Source organism: Salmo salar, chromosome 09 (assembly GCF_965601325.2).
Source record: "Salmo salar chromosome 09, fSalSal1, whole genome shotgun sequence".
Classification (NCBI taxonomy): domain Eukaryota; kingdom Metazoa; phylum Chordata; class Actinopteri; order Salmoniformes; family Salmonidae; genus Salmo; species Salmo salar.
In genome coordinates, this window is record NC_138299.1 from 113,327,634 (window position 1) to 113,343,021 (window position 15,388).

At 43.0% G+C, this 15,388-nt stretch overlaps 1 protein-coding gene across 3 annotated transcripts in view; it reads right to left on the reverse strand.

The window, feature by feature from the left end:
• The window catches only part of dgkd (diacylglycerol kinase delta), a 173,936-nt gene that overhangs the window by 128,323 nt on the left and 30,225 nt on the right, over nt 1–15,388 (reverse strand). For all 3 annotated transcript variants that reach the window (XR_014378845.1, XM_045724294.2, XM_014213440.3), the window contains exon 2: nt 13,064–13,174. Coding sequence is in view for 2 of the 3 variants with exons in the window: in XM_045724294.2 (XP_045580250.1) it covers nt 13,064–13,174 (111 nt within the window). In the remaining variant the exon portion in view is untranslated. The remainder of the gene's footprint in view (nt 1–13,063; nt 13,175–15,388) is intronic.

Consider the following 15,388-nt stretch of genomic DNA (forward strand, 5'->3'; position numbering starts at 1 on the left):
GGCAGTCATTTGAGAAACCAAGGCTGTTGAGTCTGCCGATAAGAATACGGTGATTGACAGAGTCAAAAGCCTTGGCCCGGTCGATGAAGACGGCTGCACAAACAGTACAGAACTTTTATCGATGGCGGTTATGATATCGTTTAGTACCTTGAGCGTGGCTGAGGTGCACCTGGGACCAGCTCGAAAACCAGATTGCACAGCGGAGAAGGTACAGTTGGATTCGAAATGGTCAGTGATCTGTTTATTAACTTTGCTTTCGAAGATTTTAGAAAGGCAGGGCAGGATGAATATAGGTCTATAACAGTTAGGATCTAGAGTGTCACCCCCTTTGAAGACGGGGATGCCCGCGGCAGCTTTCCAGTCTTTAGGGATCTCGGACGATATGAAAGAGAGGTTGAACAGACTGGTAATAGAGGTTGCAACAATGGCGGTAGATAATTTTAGAAAGAGAGGGTCCAGATTGTCTCGCCCAGCTGATTTGTACGGGTCCAGGTTTTGCAGCTCTTTCAGAACATCTTCTATCTGGATTTGGGTGAAGGAGAAGCTGGGTAAGCTTGGGCAAGTAGCTGCGGGGGGTGCGGAGCTGTTGGCCAGGTTGTGGTAGCCTGGAGGAAAGCATGGCCAGCCGTAGAGAAATGCTTATTGAAATTCTCAATTATAGTGGATTTATCGGTAGTGACACTGTTACTTAGCCTCAGTGCAGTGGGCAGCTGGGAGGAGGTGCTCTTATTCTCCATGGACTTTACAGTGTCCCAAAACATTTTGGAGTTAGAGCTACAGGATGCAAATTTATGTTTGAAAAAGCTAGCTTTTGCTTTCCTGACTGACTGCGTGTATTGGTTCCTGACTTCCCTGAAAAGTTGCATAACGCGGGGACTATTCCATGCGAGTGCAGTCCGCCACAGGATGTTTTTGTGCTGGTCGAGGGCAGTCAGGTCTGGAGTGAACCAAGGGCTATATCTGTTCTTAGTTTTTTTGAAAGGGGCATGCGTATTTAAGATGGTGAGGAAATTACTTTTAAAGAACGACCAGGCATCCTCTACTGACAGGATGAGGTCAATATCCTTCCAGGATACCCGGGCCAGGTCGATTAGAAAGGCCTGCTAGCTGAAGTGTTTTAGGGAGCGTTTGACAGTGATGAGGGGTGGTCGTTTGACCGCGGACCCATAGCGGATACAGGCAATGAGGCAGTGATCGCTGAGATCCTGATTGAAAACAGCAGAGGTGTATTTGGACAGCAAGTTGGTCAGGATAATATCTATGAGGGTGCCCATGTTTACGGATTTAGGGTGGTACCTGGTGGGTTCCTTGATAATTTGTGTGAGATTGAGGGCATCTAGTTTAGATTGTAGGACTGCCGGGGTGCTAAGCATATCCCAGTTTAGGTCACCTAACAGAACGAACTCTGAAGATAGATGGGGGGCAATCAAGCACTGTCAAAGCTGTACAGAAAGTCTGCAAACAAGAAAACACCGGCCACGAACGATGTGCTTACAATACCGCGTTGGTAATAAAGCATAATTTGTTCGACCACAACTTCGGGGGTAGCTAGTTTTAGCTTGGTACCTGGCTAGCACCAATACAATCAGCCTGAAAACAACGACCAGTAGAAACTGCAGTCATTTTCATTATTCTTAGCAATGATTCAGGAATTCTTGTGAGTAAGTAAGTATTAGCTAGGTTGGCACTTGTTGTTTGCCCATTGAAATTTAACTTTAGTTAATGAAAATAAATAGCTAGCCAGCTGCTTAACCCTGTTGCCCAAATCTAACGTTATAAGCAACCAGCTAGCTTAATCTGGCTAGTGAGGCTCGACTGGACTTGGTTATGTGTTGTGAAGCTAGCCACAATAAGGATTAGGCACAAATAGTGGACTATGCGGTTTGCCTTCAAAATAAAAGTATGTCATTGACAGTGATGCAAATTAATACAAATAGTAGAATTATCACAATTTTATTTTGAAGGTTAACCGCAAAGTCCACTATTGGGGCTAATCCTTATTGTTGCTATCTTCACATAGATGGGTCCGACCACTATTAATCAATGTCTTATAAATTAGGGTTATTTCAGATGATGCCGCCTAGCTATATAGTTAGCTAGCTAACTATAGCTACTGAAACAGATTGTCATTTTGCTATGTTTTTGGGGAAGAACATTGTTTGCATCCATGAGCTAGCTAGCTTTTTTTTAAGACCAGCACTGTAGGTGCGCGAGACAACTTTACCAGCATCATAGCATACGTATCCATGAATCGTTGTGACATGAAATATAAGTGATAGTGTAATCAATGTGTAATAACAACGTAAGAAATGTATGTACGCGTTAAATTACTATGTGATGTGAACTCATATTCAGGTCATGATTGGTCAACAAGCTAAGTTGACACGTCAAATAGTGTAATCTACTGGTCAATGTTTTATTTTTTGACATGCAAAGACCCAAACGGCGTTCCATTGAAATCCTGTTTGAGAATGAAACGACTGAGCAAATTAACAACGAAACAGCACAGCAAGTAAGTGAAAGAAATAGGTTTTGATTCTGTTTTACTGGAAATGGGGACATACGTAAATGGCAACAAAATAACTTTTTGGTCAGTGCGGTGTGTGTGTAAGCTTTATTTAACTAGGCAAGTTAGTTAAGGACAAATTCTTATTTACAATGACGACCTACCCCGGCCAAACCCTGACGACGCTGGGCTAATTGTGCGCCGCCCTTTGGGACTCCTGATCATGGTCGGATGTGATAGCCGGGATTCGAACCAGGGACTGTAGTGACACCTCTTGCACTGAGATGCAGTACCTTAGACCGCTGCGTCCATGTGTGTGTGTTAACTATTTAACTGTACTAGAATGCCTAAAAAGGCAGCTAAAATGTCCAATAATCGGTTATCGGTATTGGGGTTTTTTTGGCAAGGAAAATATCATATATCGGTATCGGCCAAAAATTGTCATATTGGTGCATCACTACTAAGAATAGTAAAGCCCCCCTTACTGGCTCAAGCCAACTATTCAGTTACCAAAAAATGGTGTATGACCAGATACAATGCTATTTTACAGTAAACAAATTGACAAGACTATCAGCATGCTTAATAGGGAAGGACATTCAATAAGCACAGCACTTACACAAATGACTGATTGGCTGAGAGAAATTGCAGATAAAAAGATTGTGGGGGCTGTTGTGTTAGACTTCAGTGCGGTTTTTGACATTATCGATCATAGCCTGCTACTGGAAAAACATAAGTGTTATGGATTTACATCCCCTGCTATATTGTGGATCGAGAGTTACCTGTCTAACAGAATTCAGTGGGGCCTCCAGGTAGAGTCAGGCATTTCCCAGGGCAGCTGTCTAGGCTCATTACTTTTTTTCAATCTTAACTTCTTTGGGATAGGGGGCAGTATTTTCACGGCCGGATAAAAAAACGTACCCGATTTAATCTGGTTACTACTCCTGCCCAGAAACTAGAATATGCATATAATTAGTAAATTTGGATAGAAAACACTCCAAAGTTTCAAAAACTGTTTGAATGGTGTCTGTGAGTATAACAGAACTCATATGGCAGGCCAAAACCTGAGAAGATTCCATACAGGAAGTGCCGTGTCTGACAATTTGTTGTCCTTCTGTTGCATCTCTATCAACGTTACAGCATCTGTGCTATAACGTGACACTTTCTAAGGCTTCCATTGGCTCTCTAAAGCCGCCAGAAAGTGGAATGGGGTGTCTGCTGTCTCTGGGCAAAGTATAGGAGCAGAGTTTGTAAGTGGTCAGCCTGGGGACAGTGAGACTGGAGATGCGCGGTCACGAGAACTCGCCATGTCTTTCTTTCAGCCTTTGAATGAATACAACGTTGGAATATTATCGCTATTTTACGAGAAAAATAGCATAAAAATTGATTTTAAACAGCGTTTGACATGCTTTTAACCTGTTATGGCTAGGGGGCAGTATTTTCACGGCTGGATAAAAAAACGTACCCGATTTAATCTGATTATTACTCCTGCCCAGAAACTAGAATATGCATATAATTATTAGCTTTGGATAGAAAACACTCCAAAGTTTCTAAAACTGTTTGAATGGTGTCTGTGAGTATAACAGAACTCAAATGGCAGGTCAAAACCTGAGAGATTCCTTTACAGGAAGTGGCCTGTCTGACCATTTATTGTCTTTCTTTGACATCTCATTCCATTACAAAGGATCTCTGCGGTAACGTGACACTTCCCACGGCTCCAATAGGCTCTCAGAGCCCGGGAAAAACCTGAATGTCGTCATTCCAGCCCCAGGCTGAAACACATTATCGCCTTTCTCAAGTGGCCGATCAAGGGACTGTGGGCTTAGGCGCATGCACTCGCCGCCCCCGTCTTTGTGTTTTTTCCTCTGTTTCCCGAAAAGGAGATTCCCGGTCTGAATATTATCGCTTTTTTACGAGATAAATTGCATAAAAATTGATTTTAAACAGCGGTTGACATGCTTCGAAGTACGGTAATGGAATATTTAGATTTTTTTTGTCACGAATTGCGCCATGCGCGCGACCCTGATTTACCATTTCGGATAGTTTCTGGAACGCATGAACAAAACGCCGCTATTCGGATATAACGATGGATTATTTTGGACCAAACCAACATTTGTTATTGAAGTAGCAGTCCTGGGAGTGCATTCTGACGAAGACAACAAAAGGTAATCCTAGGAACCCTAGGAAGCTCTTTGCTACCTTCTCCTCCCTCCTGAATCCTCCTCCCCCTCCCCCCCTCCTCCCTCTCTGCGGATGACTTCGTCAACCATTTTGAAAAAAAGGTTGACGATATCCGATCCTCGTTTGCTAAGTCAAACGACACCGCTGGTCCTGCTCACACTGCCCTACCCTGTGCTTTGACCTCTTTCTCCCCTCTCTCTCCAGATGAAATCTCGCGTCTTGTGACGGCCGGCCGCCCAACAACCTGCCCACTTGACCCTATCCCCTCCTCTCTTCTCCAGACCATTTCCGGAGACCTTCTCCCCTACCTCACCTCGCTCATCAACTCATCCTTGACCGCTGGCTACGTCCCTTCCGTCTTCAAGAGAGCGAGAGTTGCACCCCTTCTGAAAAAACCTACACTCGATCCCTCCGATGTCAACAACTACAGACCAGTATCCCTTCTTTCTTTTCTCTCCAAAACTCTTGAACGTGCCGTCCTTGGCCAGCTCTCCTGCTATCTCTCTCAGAATGACCTTCTTGATCCTAATCAGTCAGGTTTCAAGACTGGGCATTCAACTGAGACTGCTCTTCTCTGTGTCACGGAGGCTCTCCGCACTGCTAAAGCTAACTCTCTCTCCTCTGCTCTCATCCTTCTAGACCTATCTGCTGCCTTTGATACTGTGAACCATCAGATCCTCCTCTCCACCCTCTCCGAGTTGGGCATCTCCGGCGCGGCCCACGCTTGGATTGCGTCCTACCTGACAGGTCGCTCCTACCAGGTGGCGTGGCGAGAATCTGTCTCCGCACCATGCGCTCTCACCACTGGTGTCCCCCAGGGCTCTGTTCTAGGCCCTCTCCTATTCTCGCTATACACCAAGTCACTTGGCTCTGTCATATCCTCACATGGTCTCTCCTATCATTGCTATGCAGACGACACACAATTAATCTTCTCCTTTCCCCCTTCTGATAACCAGGCGGCGAATCGCATCTCTGCATGTCTGTCAGACATATCAGTGTGGATGACGGATCACCACCTCAAGCTGAACCTCGGCAAGACGGAGCTGCTCTTCCTCCCGGGGAAGGACTGCCCGTTCCATGATCTCGCCATCACGGTTGACAACTCCCTTGTGTCCTCCTCCCAGAGTGCTAAGAACCTTGGCGTGATCCTGGACAACACCCTGTCGTTCTCCACTAACATCAAGGCGGTGACCCGATCCTGTAGGTTCATGCTCTACAACATTCGCAGAGTACGACCCTGCCTCACACAGGAAGCGGCGCAGGTCCTAATCCAGGCACTTGTCATCTCCCGTCTGGATTACTGCAACTCGCTGTTGGCTGGGCTCCCTGCCTGTGCCATTAAACCCCTACAACTCATCCAGAACGCCGCAGCCCGTCTGGTGTTCAACCTTCCCAAGTTCTCTCACGTCACCCCGCTCCTCCGCTCTCTCCACTGGCTTCCAGTTGAAGCTCGCATCCGCTACAAGACCATGGTGATTGCCTACGGAGCTGTGAAGGGAACGGCACCTCCATACCTTCAGGCTCTGATCAGGCCCTACACCCAAACAAGGGCACTGCGTTCATCCACCTCTGGCCTGCTGGCCCCCCTACCTCTGAGGAAGCACAGTTCCCGCTCAGCCCAGTCAAAACTGTTCGCTGCTCTGGCACCTCAATGGTGGAACATGCTCCCTCACGACGCCAGGACAGCGGAGTCAATCACCACCTTCCGGAGACACCTGAAACCCCACCTCTTTAAGGAATACCTAGGATAGGATAAAGTAATCCTTCTAACCCCCCCCCCCCCCCCTAAAAGATTTAGATGCACTATTGTAAAGTGGTTGTTCCACTGGATATCATAAGGTGAATGCACCAATTTGTAAGTCGCTCTGGATAAGAGCGTCTGCTAAATGACTTAAATGTAAATGTAAATGTAAATGTAATCAAACTTTTGTAATAGTAAATCTGATTTTGGTGAAGGCTAAACTTGCCGGGTGTCTAAATAGCTAGCCCGTGATGGCTGGGCTATGTACTTAGAATATTGCAAAATGTGCTTTCACCAAAAAGCTATTTTAAAAATCGGACATATCGAGTGCATAGAGGAGTTCTGTATCTATAATTCTTAAAATAATTGTTATGCTTTTTGTGAACATTTATCGTGAGTAATTTAGTAAATTCCCCGGAAGTTTGCGGGGGGTATGCTAGTTCTGAACGTCACATGCTAATGTAAAAAGCTGTTTTTTGATATAAATATGAACTTGATTGAACAAAACATGCATGTATTGTATAACATAATGTCCTAGGTGTGTCATCTGATGAAGATCAAAGGTTAGTGCGGCATTTAGCTGTCTTCTGGGTTTTTGTGACATTATATGCTAGCTTGAAAAATGGGTAGTCTGATTATTTCTGTCTGGGTACTCTGCTGACATAATCTAATGTTTTGCTTTCGCTGTAAAGCCTTTTTGAAATCGGACAGTGTGGTTAGATAAAGGAGAGTCTTGTCTTTAAAATGCTGTGAAATAGTCATATATTTGAAAAATTGAAGTTTTTGTATTTTTGAGGAATTTGTAATTCGCGCCATGCCTATCATTGGATATTGGAGCAGGTGTTCCGCTAGCGGAACGTCTAGATGTAAGAGGTTAAGTACGGAAATGGAATATTTTGAATTTTTTTGTCACGAAATGCGCTTGCGCGTTACCCTTCGGATAGTGACCTGAACGCACGAACAAAACGGAGGTATTTGGACATAACTATGGATTATTTGGCACCAAAACAACATTTGTTGTTGAAGTAGAAGTCCTGGGAGTGCATTCTGACGAAGAACAGCAAAGGTAATCCAATTTTCTAATAGTAATTCTGAATTTAGGTGACCCCGAAGTTGGCGGATGTCAAAATAGCTAGCCGTGATGGCGAGCTATGTACTCAGAATATTGCAAAATGTGCTTTCGCCGAAAAGCTATTTTAAAATCGGACATAGCGATTGCATAAAGGAGTTCTGTATCTATAATTCTTAAAATAATTGTTATCTATTTTGTCAACGTTTATCATGAGTAATTTAGTAAATTCACCGGAAGTTTTCGGTGGGTATGCTAGTTCTGAACATCACATGCTAATGGTAAAAGCTGGTTTTTGATATAAATATGAACTTGATTGAACAAAACATGCATGTATTGTATAACATAATGTCCTAGGAGTGTCATCTGATGAAGATCATCAAAGGTTAGTGCTGCATTTAGCTGTGGTTTGGGTTTATGTGACATATATGCTTGCTTGGAAAATGGCTGTGTGATTATTTGTGTCTATGTACTCTCCTAACATAATCTAATGTTTTGCTTTCGCTGTAAAGCCTTTTTGAAATCGGACAATGTGGTTAGATTAACGAGAGTCTTATCTTTAAAACGGTGTAAATTAGTTGATTGTTTGAGAAAATTGAATTGTGGTATTTTAGTTGGTTTTGTATTTCGCGCCGTGCGATGCCATTGGCTGTTGGCTAGGGGTTCCGCAGGCGGAACGGGGTTCCGCTAGCGGAACGTCTGTCCTCAACAGATTAACTAATGACCTACCACTGGCTCTGAGTAAAGCCTGTGTGTCTACTGTATGTATGCTGATGACGTCAGCTACTACAGCAAGTGAAATCACTGCAACACTTAAAGAGCTGCAGTCAGTTTCAGAATGGGTGGCAAGAAATAAATTAGTCCTAAATATTACAAAAACTAAAAGCATTGTATTTGGGACAAATCATTCACTAAACCCTAAACCTCAACTAAATCTTGTAATGAATAATGTGGAAATTTAACAAGTTGAGGAGACGAAACTGCTTGGTATAACATTGGATTGTAAACTTTCATGGTCAAAATATATTGATGCAACAGTAGCTAAGATGGGGAGAGGTCCGTCCATAATAAAGCACTAAGCTGCCTTCTTAACAACGCTATTAACCTGTTGGGGCTAGGGGGCAGTATTTTCACGGCTGGATAAAAAAACGTACCCGATTTAATCTGGTTACTAATCCTACCCAGTAACTAGAATATGCATATACTTATTATATATGGATAGAAAACACCCTAAAGTTTCTAAAACTGTTTGAATGGTGTCTGTGAGTATAACAGAACTCATTTGGCAGGCAAAACCCTGAGACATTTTCTGACAGGAAGTGGATACCTGATGTGTTGAATTACCTTTAAGCCTATGCCATTGAAACACACAGGGGTTGATTAATGTTTTGGCACTTCCTATTGCTTCCACTAGATGTCACCAGCCTTTACAAAGTGTTTTGAGTCTTTTACTGTGAGATCTGACCCAACAAGAGCCATGGAACGGTGATGGCCGATTAGACTCTGGCGCGCGAGTTCATGTTGGGTACCCTCGTTCCAATACGCTGTAAAAGAGAATGCATTCGTCCACCTTGAATATTATTCATGTTCTGGTTAAAAAAGGTCCTAATGATTTATGCTATACAACGTTTGACATGTTTGAACGAACGTAAATATATTTTTTCCCCTCGTTCATGAAGTGAAGTCCGGCGGGCTTAGATCATGTGCTAACAAGACGGAGATTTTTGGACATAAATGATGAGCTTTTTTGAACAAAACTACATTCGTTATGGACCTCTGATACCTGGAAGTGACATCTGATGAAGAGAATCAAAGGTAATGGATTATTTACATAGTATTTTCGATTTTAGATCTCCCCAACATGGCGGCTAGTCTGTATCGCAACGCGTATTTTTCTGGGCGCAGTGCTCAGATTATTGCAAAGTGTGATTTCCCAGTAAGGTTATTTTTAAATCTGGCAAGTTAATTGCGTTCAAGAGATGTAAATCTATAATTCTTTAAATGACAATATAATATTTTACCAATGTTTTCTAATTTTAATTATTTAATTTGTGGTGCTGACTTGACTGCCGGTTATTGGAGGGAAACGATTTCCTCAACATCAATGCCATAGTAAAACGCTGTTTTTGGATATAAATATGAACTTGATAGAACTAAAAATGCATGCATTGTCTAACATAATGTCCTAGGAGTGTCATCTGATGGAGATTGTAAAAGGTTAGTGCATCATTTTAGCTGGTTTTATGGTTTTGGTGACCCTGTCTTTGAATTGACAAAACATTACACACAGCTATTGTCAATGTACTCTCCTAACATAATCTAACTTTATGCTTTCGCCGTAAAACCTTTTTGAAATCGGACAACGTGGTTAGATTAAAGAGATGTTTATCTTTCAAAGGGTGTAAGATAGTTGTATGTTTGAAAAATTTGAATTTTGACATTTATTTGGATTCAAATTTGCCGCTCTTGAAATGCACCTGCTGTTGATGGAGTGCACCACGGGGGGGACGCTAGCGTCCCACCTAGCCCATAGAGGTTAACAAGGTAAGTGCTACAGGCCCTAGTTTTGTCCCACCTGGACTACTTTCCAGTTATGTGGTCAGGTGCCACAAAGAGGGACTTAGGAAATGTACAACTGGCCCAGAACAGTGCAGCACGGCTAGCCCTTAAATGTACACGGAGAGCTAACATTAATAATATGCATGTCAATCTCTCCTGGCTCAAAGTAGAGGAGAGATCGACTTCAACACTACTTGTACTTGTGAGAAGTATTGACATGTTGAATGCAGCGAGTTGTTTGTTTAAACTACTAGCACACAACTCAGACACCTATACATACCCAATACACGCCAACAGACATCTATTCACAGTCCCCAAGTCCAGCACAGACTATGGGCGGACACATAGTAAATCAAATCAAATTTTATTGATCACATACACGTCATTAGCAGATGTCATTGCGGGTGTAGCGAAATGCTAGTGCTTCTAGCTCTGATTGTGCAGTAACATCTAACAAATCACACGACGAATACCCAATAAACACAATTCTAAGTAGGAATGAATTAAGACTGTATACATATGGACAAGTGATGTCAGAGCGGAACGGACTAAGACACAGTAGAATAGTATAGAAAAAAACAGTATATACAGTTGAAGTCGGAAGTTTACATACACTTAGGTTGGAGTAATTAAAACTTGTTTTTTAACCACTCCACAAATGTCTTGATAAACTATAGTTTTGGCAAGTCGGTTAGGACATCTACTTTGCGCATGACACAAGTAATTTTTCCAACAATTGTTTACAGATAGATTATTTCACTTATAAATGCACTGTAAAACAATTCCAGTGGGTCAGAAGTTTATATACACTAACTTGACTGTGGCTTTAAATAGCTTGGAAAATTCCAGAAAATGATGTCATTGCTTTAGAAGCTTCTGATAGGCTAATTGACATAATTTGAGTCAATTGGAGGTGTACCTGTGGATATATTTCAAGGCCTACCTTCTTTGCTTGACATCATCATGGGAAAATTAAAAGAAATCAGCCAAGACCTCAGAAAACAATTGTACACCTCCACAAGTCTGGTTCATCCTTGGGAGCAATTTCCAAACACCTGAAGGTACCACGTTCATATGTACAAACAATAGTACGCAAGTATAAACACCATAGGACCATGCAGCCGTCATACCGCTCAGGAAGGAGACAGAACGTACCATGGTGCGAAAAGTGCAAATCAATCCCAGAACAACAGCAAAGGACCTTCGAAGATTTTGGAGGAAACCGGTACAAAAGTATCTATATTCACAGTAAACGAGTCCTATATCGACATAACCTGAAAGGCCGCTCAGCAAGGAAGAAGCCACTGCTCCAAAACCGCCATAAAAAAGCCAGACTACGGTTTGCAACTGCACATGGGGACAAAGATCGTACTTTATGGAGAAATGTCCTCTGGTCTGATGAAACAAAAATAGAACTGTTTCGCCATAAAGACCATTGTTATGTTTGGAGGAAAAAGGGGGAAGCTTGCAAGCCGAAGAACACCATCCCAACCGTGAAACATGGGGGTGGCAGCATCATGTTGTGGGGGTGTTTTGCTGCAGGAGGGACTGGTGCACTTCACAAAATAGATGGAATCATGAGGCAGGAAAAGTATGTGGATATATTGAAGCAACATCTCAAGGCATCAGTCAGGAAGTTAAAGCTTGGTCGCAAATGGGTCTTCCAAATGGACAATGACCCAAGGCATACTTCCAAAGTTGTGGCAAAACGGCTTATTAAGGACAACAAAGTCAAGGTATTGGAGTGGCCATCACAAAGCCCTGACCTCAATCCTATAGAAAATGTGTGGGCAGAACTGAAAAAGTGTGTGTGAACAAGGAGGCCTACAAACCTGACTCAGGTTTGCACCAGCTCTGTCAGAAGGAATGGGCCAAAATTCACCCAACTTATTGTGGAAAGCTTGTGGAAGGCTACCCAAAACGTTTGACCCAAGTTAAACAATTTAAAGGCAATGCTACCAAATACTAATTGAGTGTACGTAAACTTCTGACCCACTGGGAATGTGATGAAAGAAATAAAAGCTGAAATAAATCATTCTCTCTACTATTATTCTGACATCACATTCTTAAAATAAAGTGATGATCCTAACTGGCCTAAGACAGGGAATTGTTACTAGGATTAAATGTCAGGAATTGTGAGAAAAAAAAATGCAAAAACTGAGTTTAAATATATTTGGCGAAGGTGTATGTAAACGTCCGACTTCAACTGTACATATGAGATGAGTAATGCAAGGTATGTAAGCATTATCAAGTGAATGAGATACGGTAGAATAGTATAGACAACAGTATATACACATGAGATGAGTAATGTAAGATATGTAAACATTATTAAGTGACTAAGATACTGTAGATTAGTATAGAATACAGTATATACATATGAGATGAGTAATGCCACATATGTAAACATCATTAAAGTGACTAGTGTTCCATTCCTTAAAGTGGCCAGTGATTCCATGTCTATGCCTATAGGCAGCAGCCTCGAATGTGCTAGTGATGGCTGTTTAACAATCTGATGGCCTTGAGATAGAAACTGTTTTTCAGTACTACATAGAGCTATGACTACATGGAACTCTATTCCACATCAAGTAACTCATGCAAGCAGTAAAATCTGATGTAAAATAACCTGATAAAAATACACCTTATGGAAGAGAGGGGACTGTGGAGACACACACAGGGACAGACACATGCACACACACACACGTACACATGGATTTTGCGTTGTAGATATGTGGTAGTAGAGTAGTGGCCTGAGGGTGGACACTTAATATGTTGTGAAATGTTGTGTGAAATACAATTACATGAATTTGCCCCTAAAATGGGGGGACTATGTACAATGTACAAAAAGTGCTATAATTTCTAAACGGTTCACCCGATATGGATGAAAATATCTTCAAATTAATAGTAATTGTATCATTTGCTATAGTACAGAGCCAAAACAACAAAAAATTTCTCACTGTCACAATACTTTTGCAGCTCACTGTATACATAAAGAGTAAAAATGAATACCAACCTTGGCAGTCTTGGCATAGTACAGAGTCCTCCCACGCAGTTTGAAGTAGCGTCTCTTCCAGCGCTGGAACGAGTTGGTCTGTTTTACCAATTTGCCCTCCTTCAGGATCGTCTGCACAGGATGACAACGTAGGGAGACTAGAGTCAGTGACGTCCCCATCCTCCCAAACACACACACACTAACGTACACACACACAAAAAACAGTGATGCACGGGATCATCCATGTGCAGCCTTATCAAAACATCAACCCCATGACTATATAAATAGGTAAGAATATAATATCATCATGAACCACACAACCTTTTCTCGGGAACATCTGTGAAATCGAATGTATGATCCCCTGAGCTGCACTAACAATGCCAGCCATTCACAATGTCTGAACGATGTCTCCCTTAATCTACAAAGCTTAGCTACCCGAACCCCTGCAGCACTGAGCACTCTTACCACCAGCACCGTTATATCATCTCTCTGCCCAGATGTATAGCCTAGCCTAGCTCCTCTACTCTGACATATAGGGGGTTTGGACAGCAGCATTGGCCATGTTCGATTTACATATCCAGGGAGGCAGAGTCACTAAACTGGGCTTGACATTAAGACATTGCCAAAGCTGGAGAGCGGAGACACAGTCAGTTCACAAATAAACCAACCAAGTGTCTAAATGTAGGAAAGAGATAGGCCTACTACCCCTGAATATCAAATCAACCCCGGCTAGTTACTACACCCTACGTACTTTTGTAAGACTGAGAGGTTTGGATAGGAGAAGTGAATTCTACCTGGCCAATTAGAGAGCAACCCACCATATTGCTTCCTCTCGGAATTAAACTCAGCAGGGCCCTGTCTTTCAAAGACAATTAGTAAAAATCCAAATAACTTCACAGATCTTCATTGTAAAGGGTTTAAACACTGTTTCCCATGCTTGTTCAATGAACCATAAACAATTAATGAACATGCACCTGTGGAACGGTCGTTAAGACACTAACAGCTTACAGATGGTAGGCAATTAAGGTCACAGTTATGAAAACTTAGGACACTCGAGAGGCCTTTCTACTGACTCTGAAATACACCAAAAGAAAGATGCCCAGGGTCCCTGCTCATCTGCGTGAATGTGTCTTAGGCATGCTGCAAGGAGGCATGAGGACTGCAGATGTGGCCAATAAATTGCAATGTCCGTACTGTGAGACGCCTAAGACAGCGCTACAGAGAGACAAGACAGACAGCTGATCGTTCTCGCAGTGGCAGAGCACGTGTAACAGCACCTGAACAGGATCGGTACATCCGACCATCACACCTGCGGGACAGGTACAGGATGGCAACAACAACTGCCCGAGTTACACCAGGAACAGACAATCCCTCCATCAGTGGTCAGACTGTCCGCAATAGGCTGAGAGAGGCTGGACTGAGGGCTTGTAGGCCTGTTGTAAGGCAGAAACTCACCAGACGTCACCGGCAACAACGTCGCCTATGGGCACAAGCCCACCGTCGCTGGACCAGACAGGACTGGCATAAAGTGCTCATCCTGACATGACCCTCCAGCATGACAATGCCACCAGCCATACTGTGCGTGATTTCCTGCAAGACAGGAATGTCAGTGTTCTGCCATGGCCAGCGAAGAGCCCGGATCTCAATCCCATTGAGGACATCTGGGACCTGTTGGATCGGAGGTTGAGGGCTAGGGCCATTCCCCCCAGAAATGTCTGGGAACTTGCAAGTGCCTTGGTGGAAGAATGGGGTAACATCTCACAGCAAGAACTGGCAAATCTGGTGCAGTCCTTGAGGAGGAGATGCACTGCAGTACTTAATGCAGCTGGTGGCCACACCAGATACTGACTGTTACTTTTGATTTCGACCCCCCCCCCCCTTTGTTCAGGGACACATTATTCAATTTATGTGAGTCACGTCTGTGGAACTTGTTCAGTTTATGTCTCAGTTGTTGAATCTTATGTTCATACAAATATTTACACGTTACGTTTGCTAAAAATAAACACAGCTGACAGTGAGAGGACGTTTCTATTTTTGCTGAGTTTACAAAAGCACATAGGGTGGTAGGGTCTAGGGCTGATTTGGACATCTTCGGATGTCGCAAAATGTTGCCTCCACTGGTAGCCTGTGTCCCAAATTCTCCAACCTTCTCCCGAAGTGTGCACTTGCAAACTCCATGTCATGGATTTAAATGCATAGGAATGGTGTAAGCATTGACTGGAAGAAGTTGCTCATCATTGTTAAATCTATGCGAAAAAGTCAGAGAGTGGAGAAATGGGACTTAGCCTTCCAGTGGAGACAATATTTCAGGTCCGCATCCAATGTCAGCATTAGGAGCAACCAGAG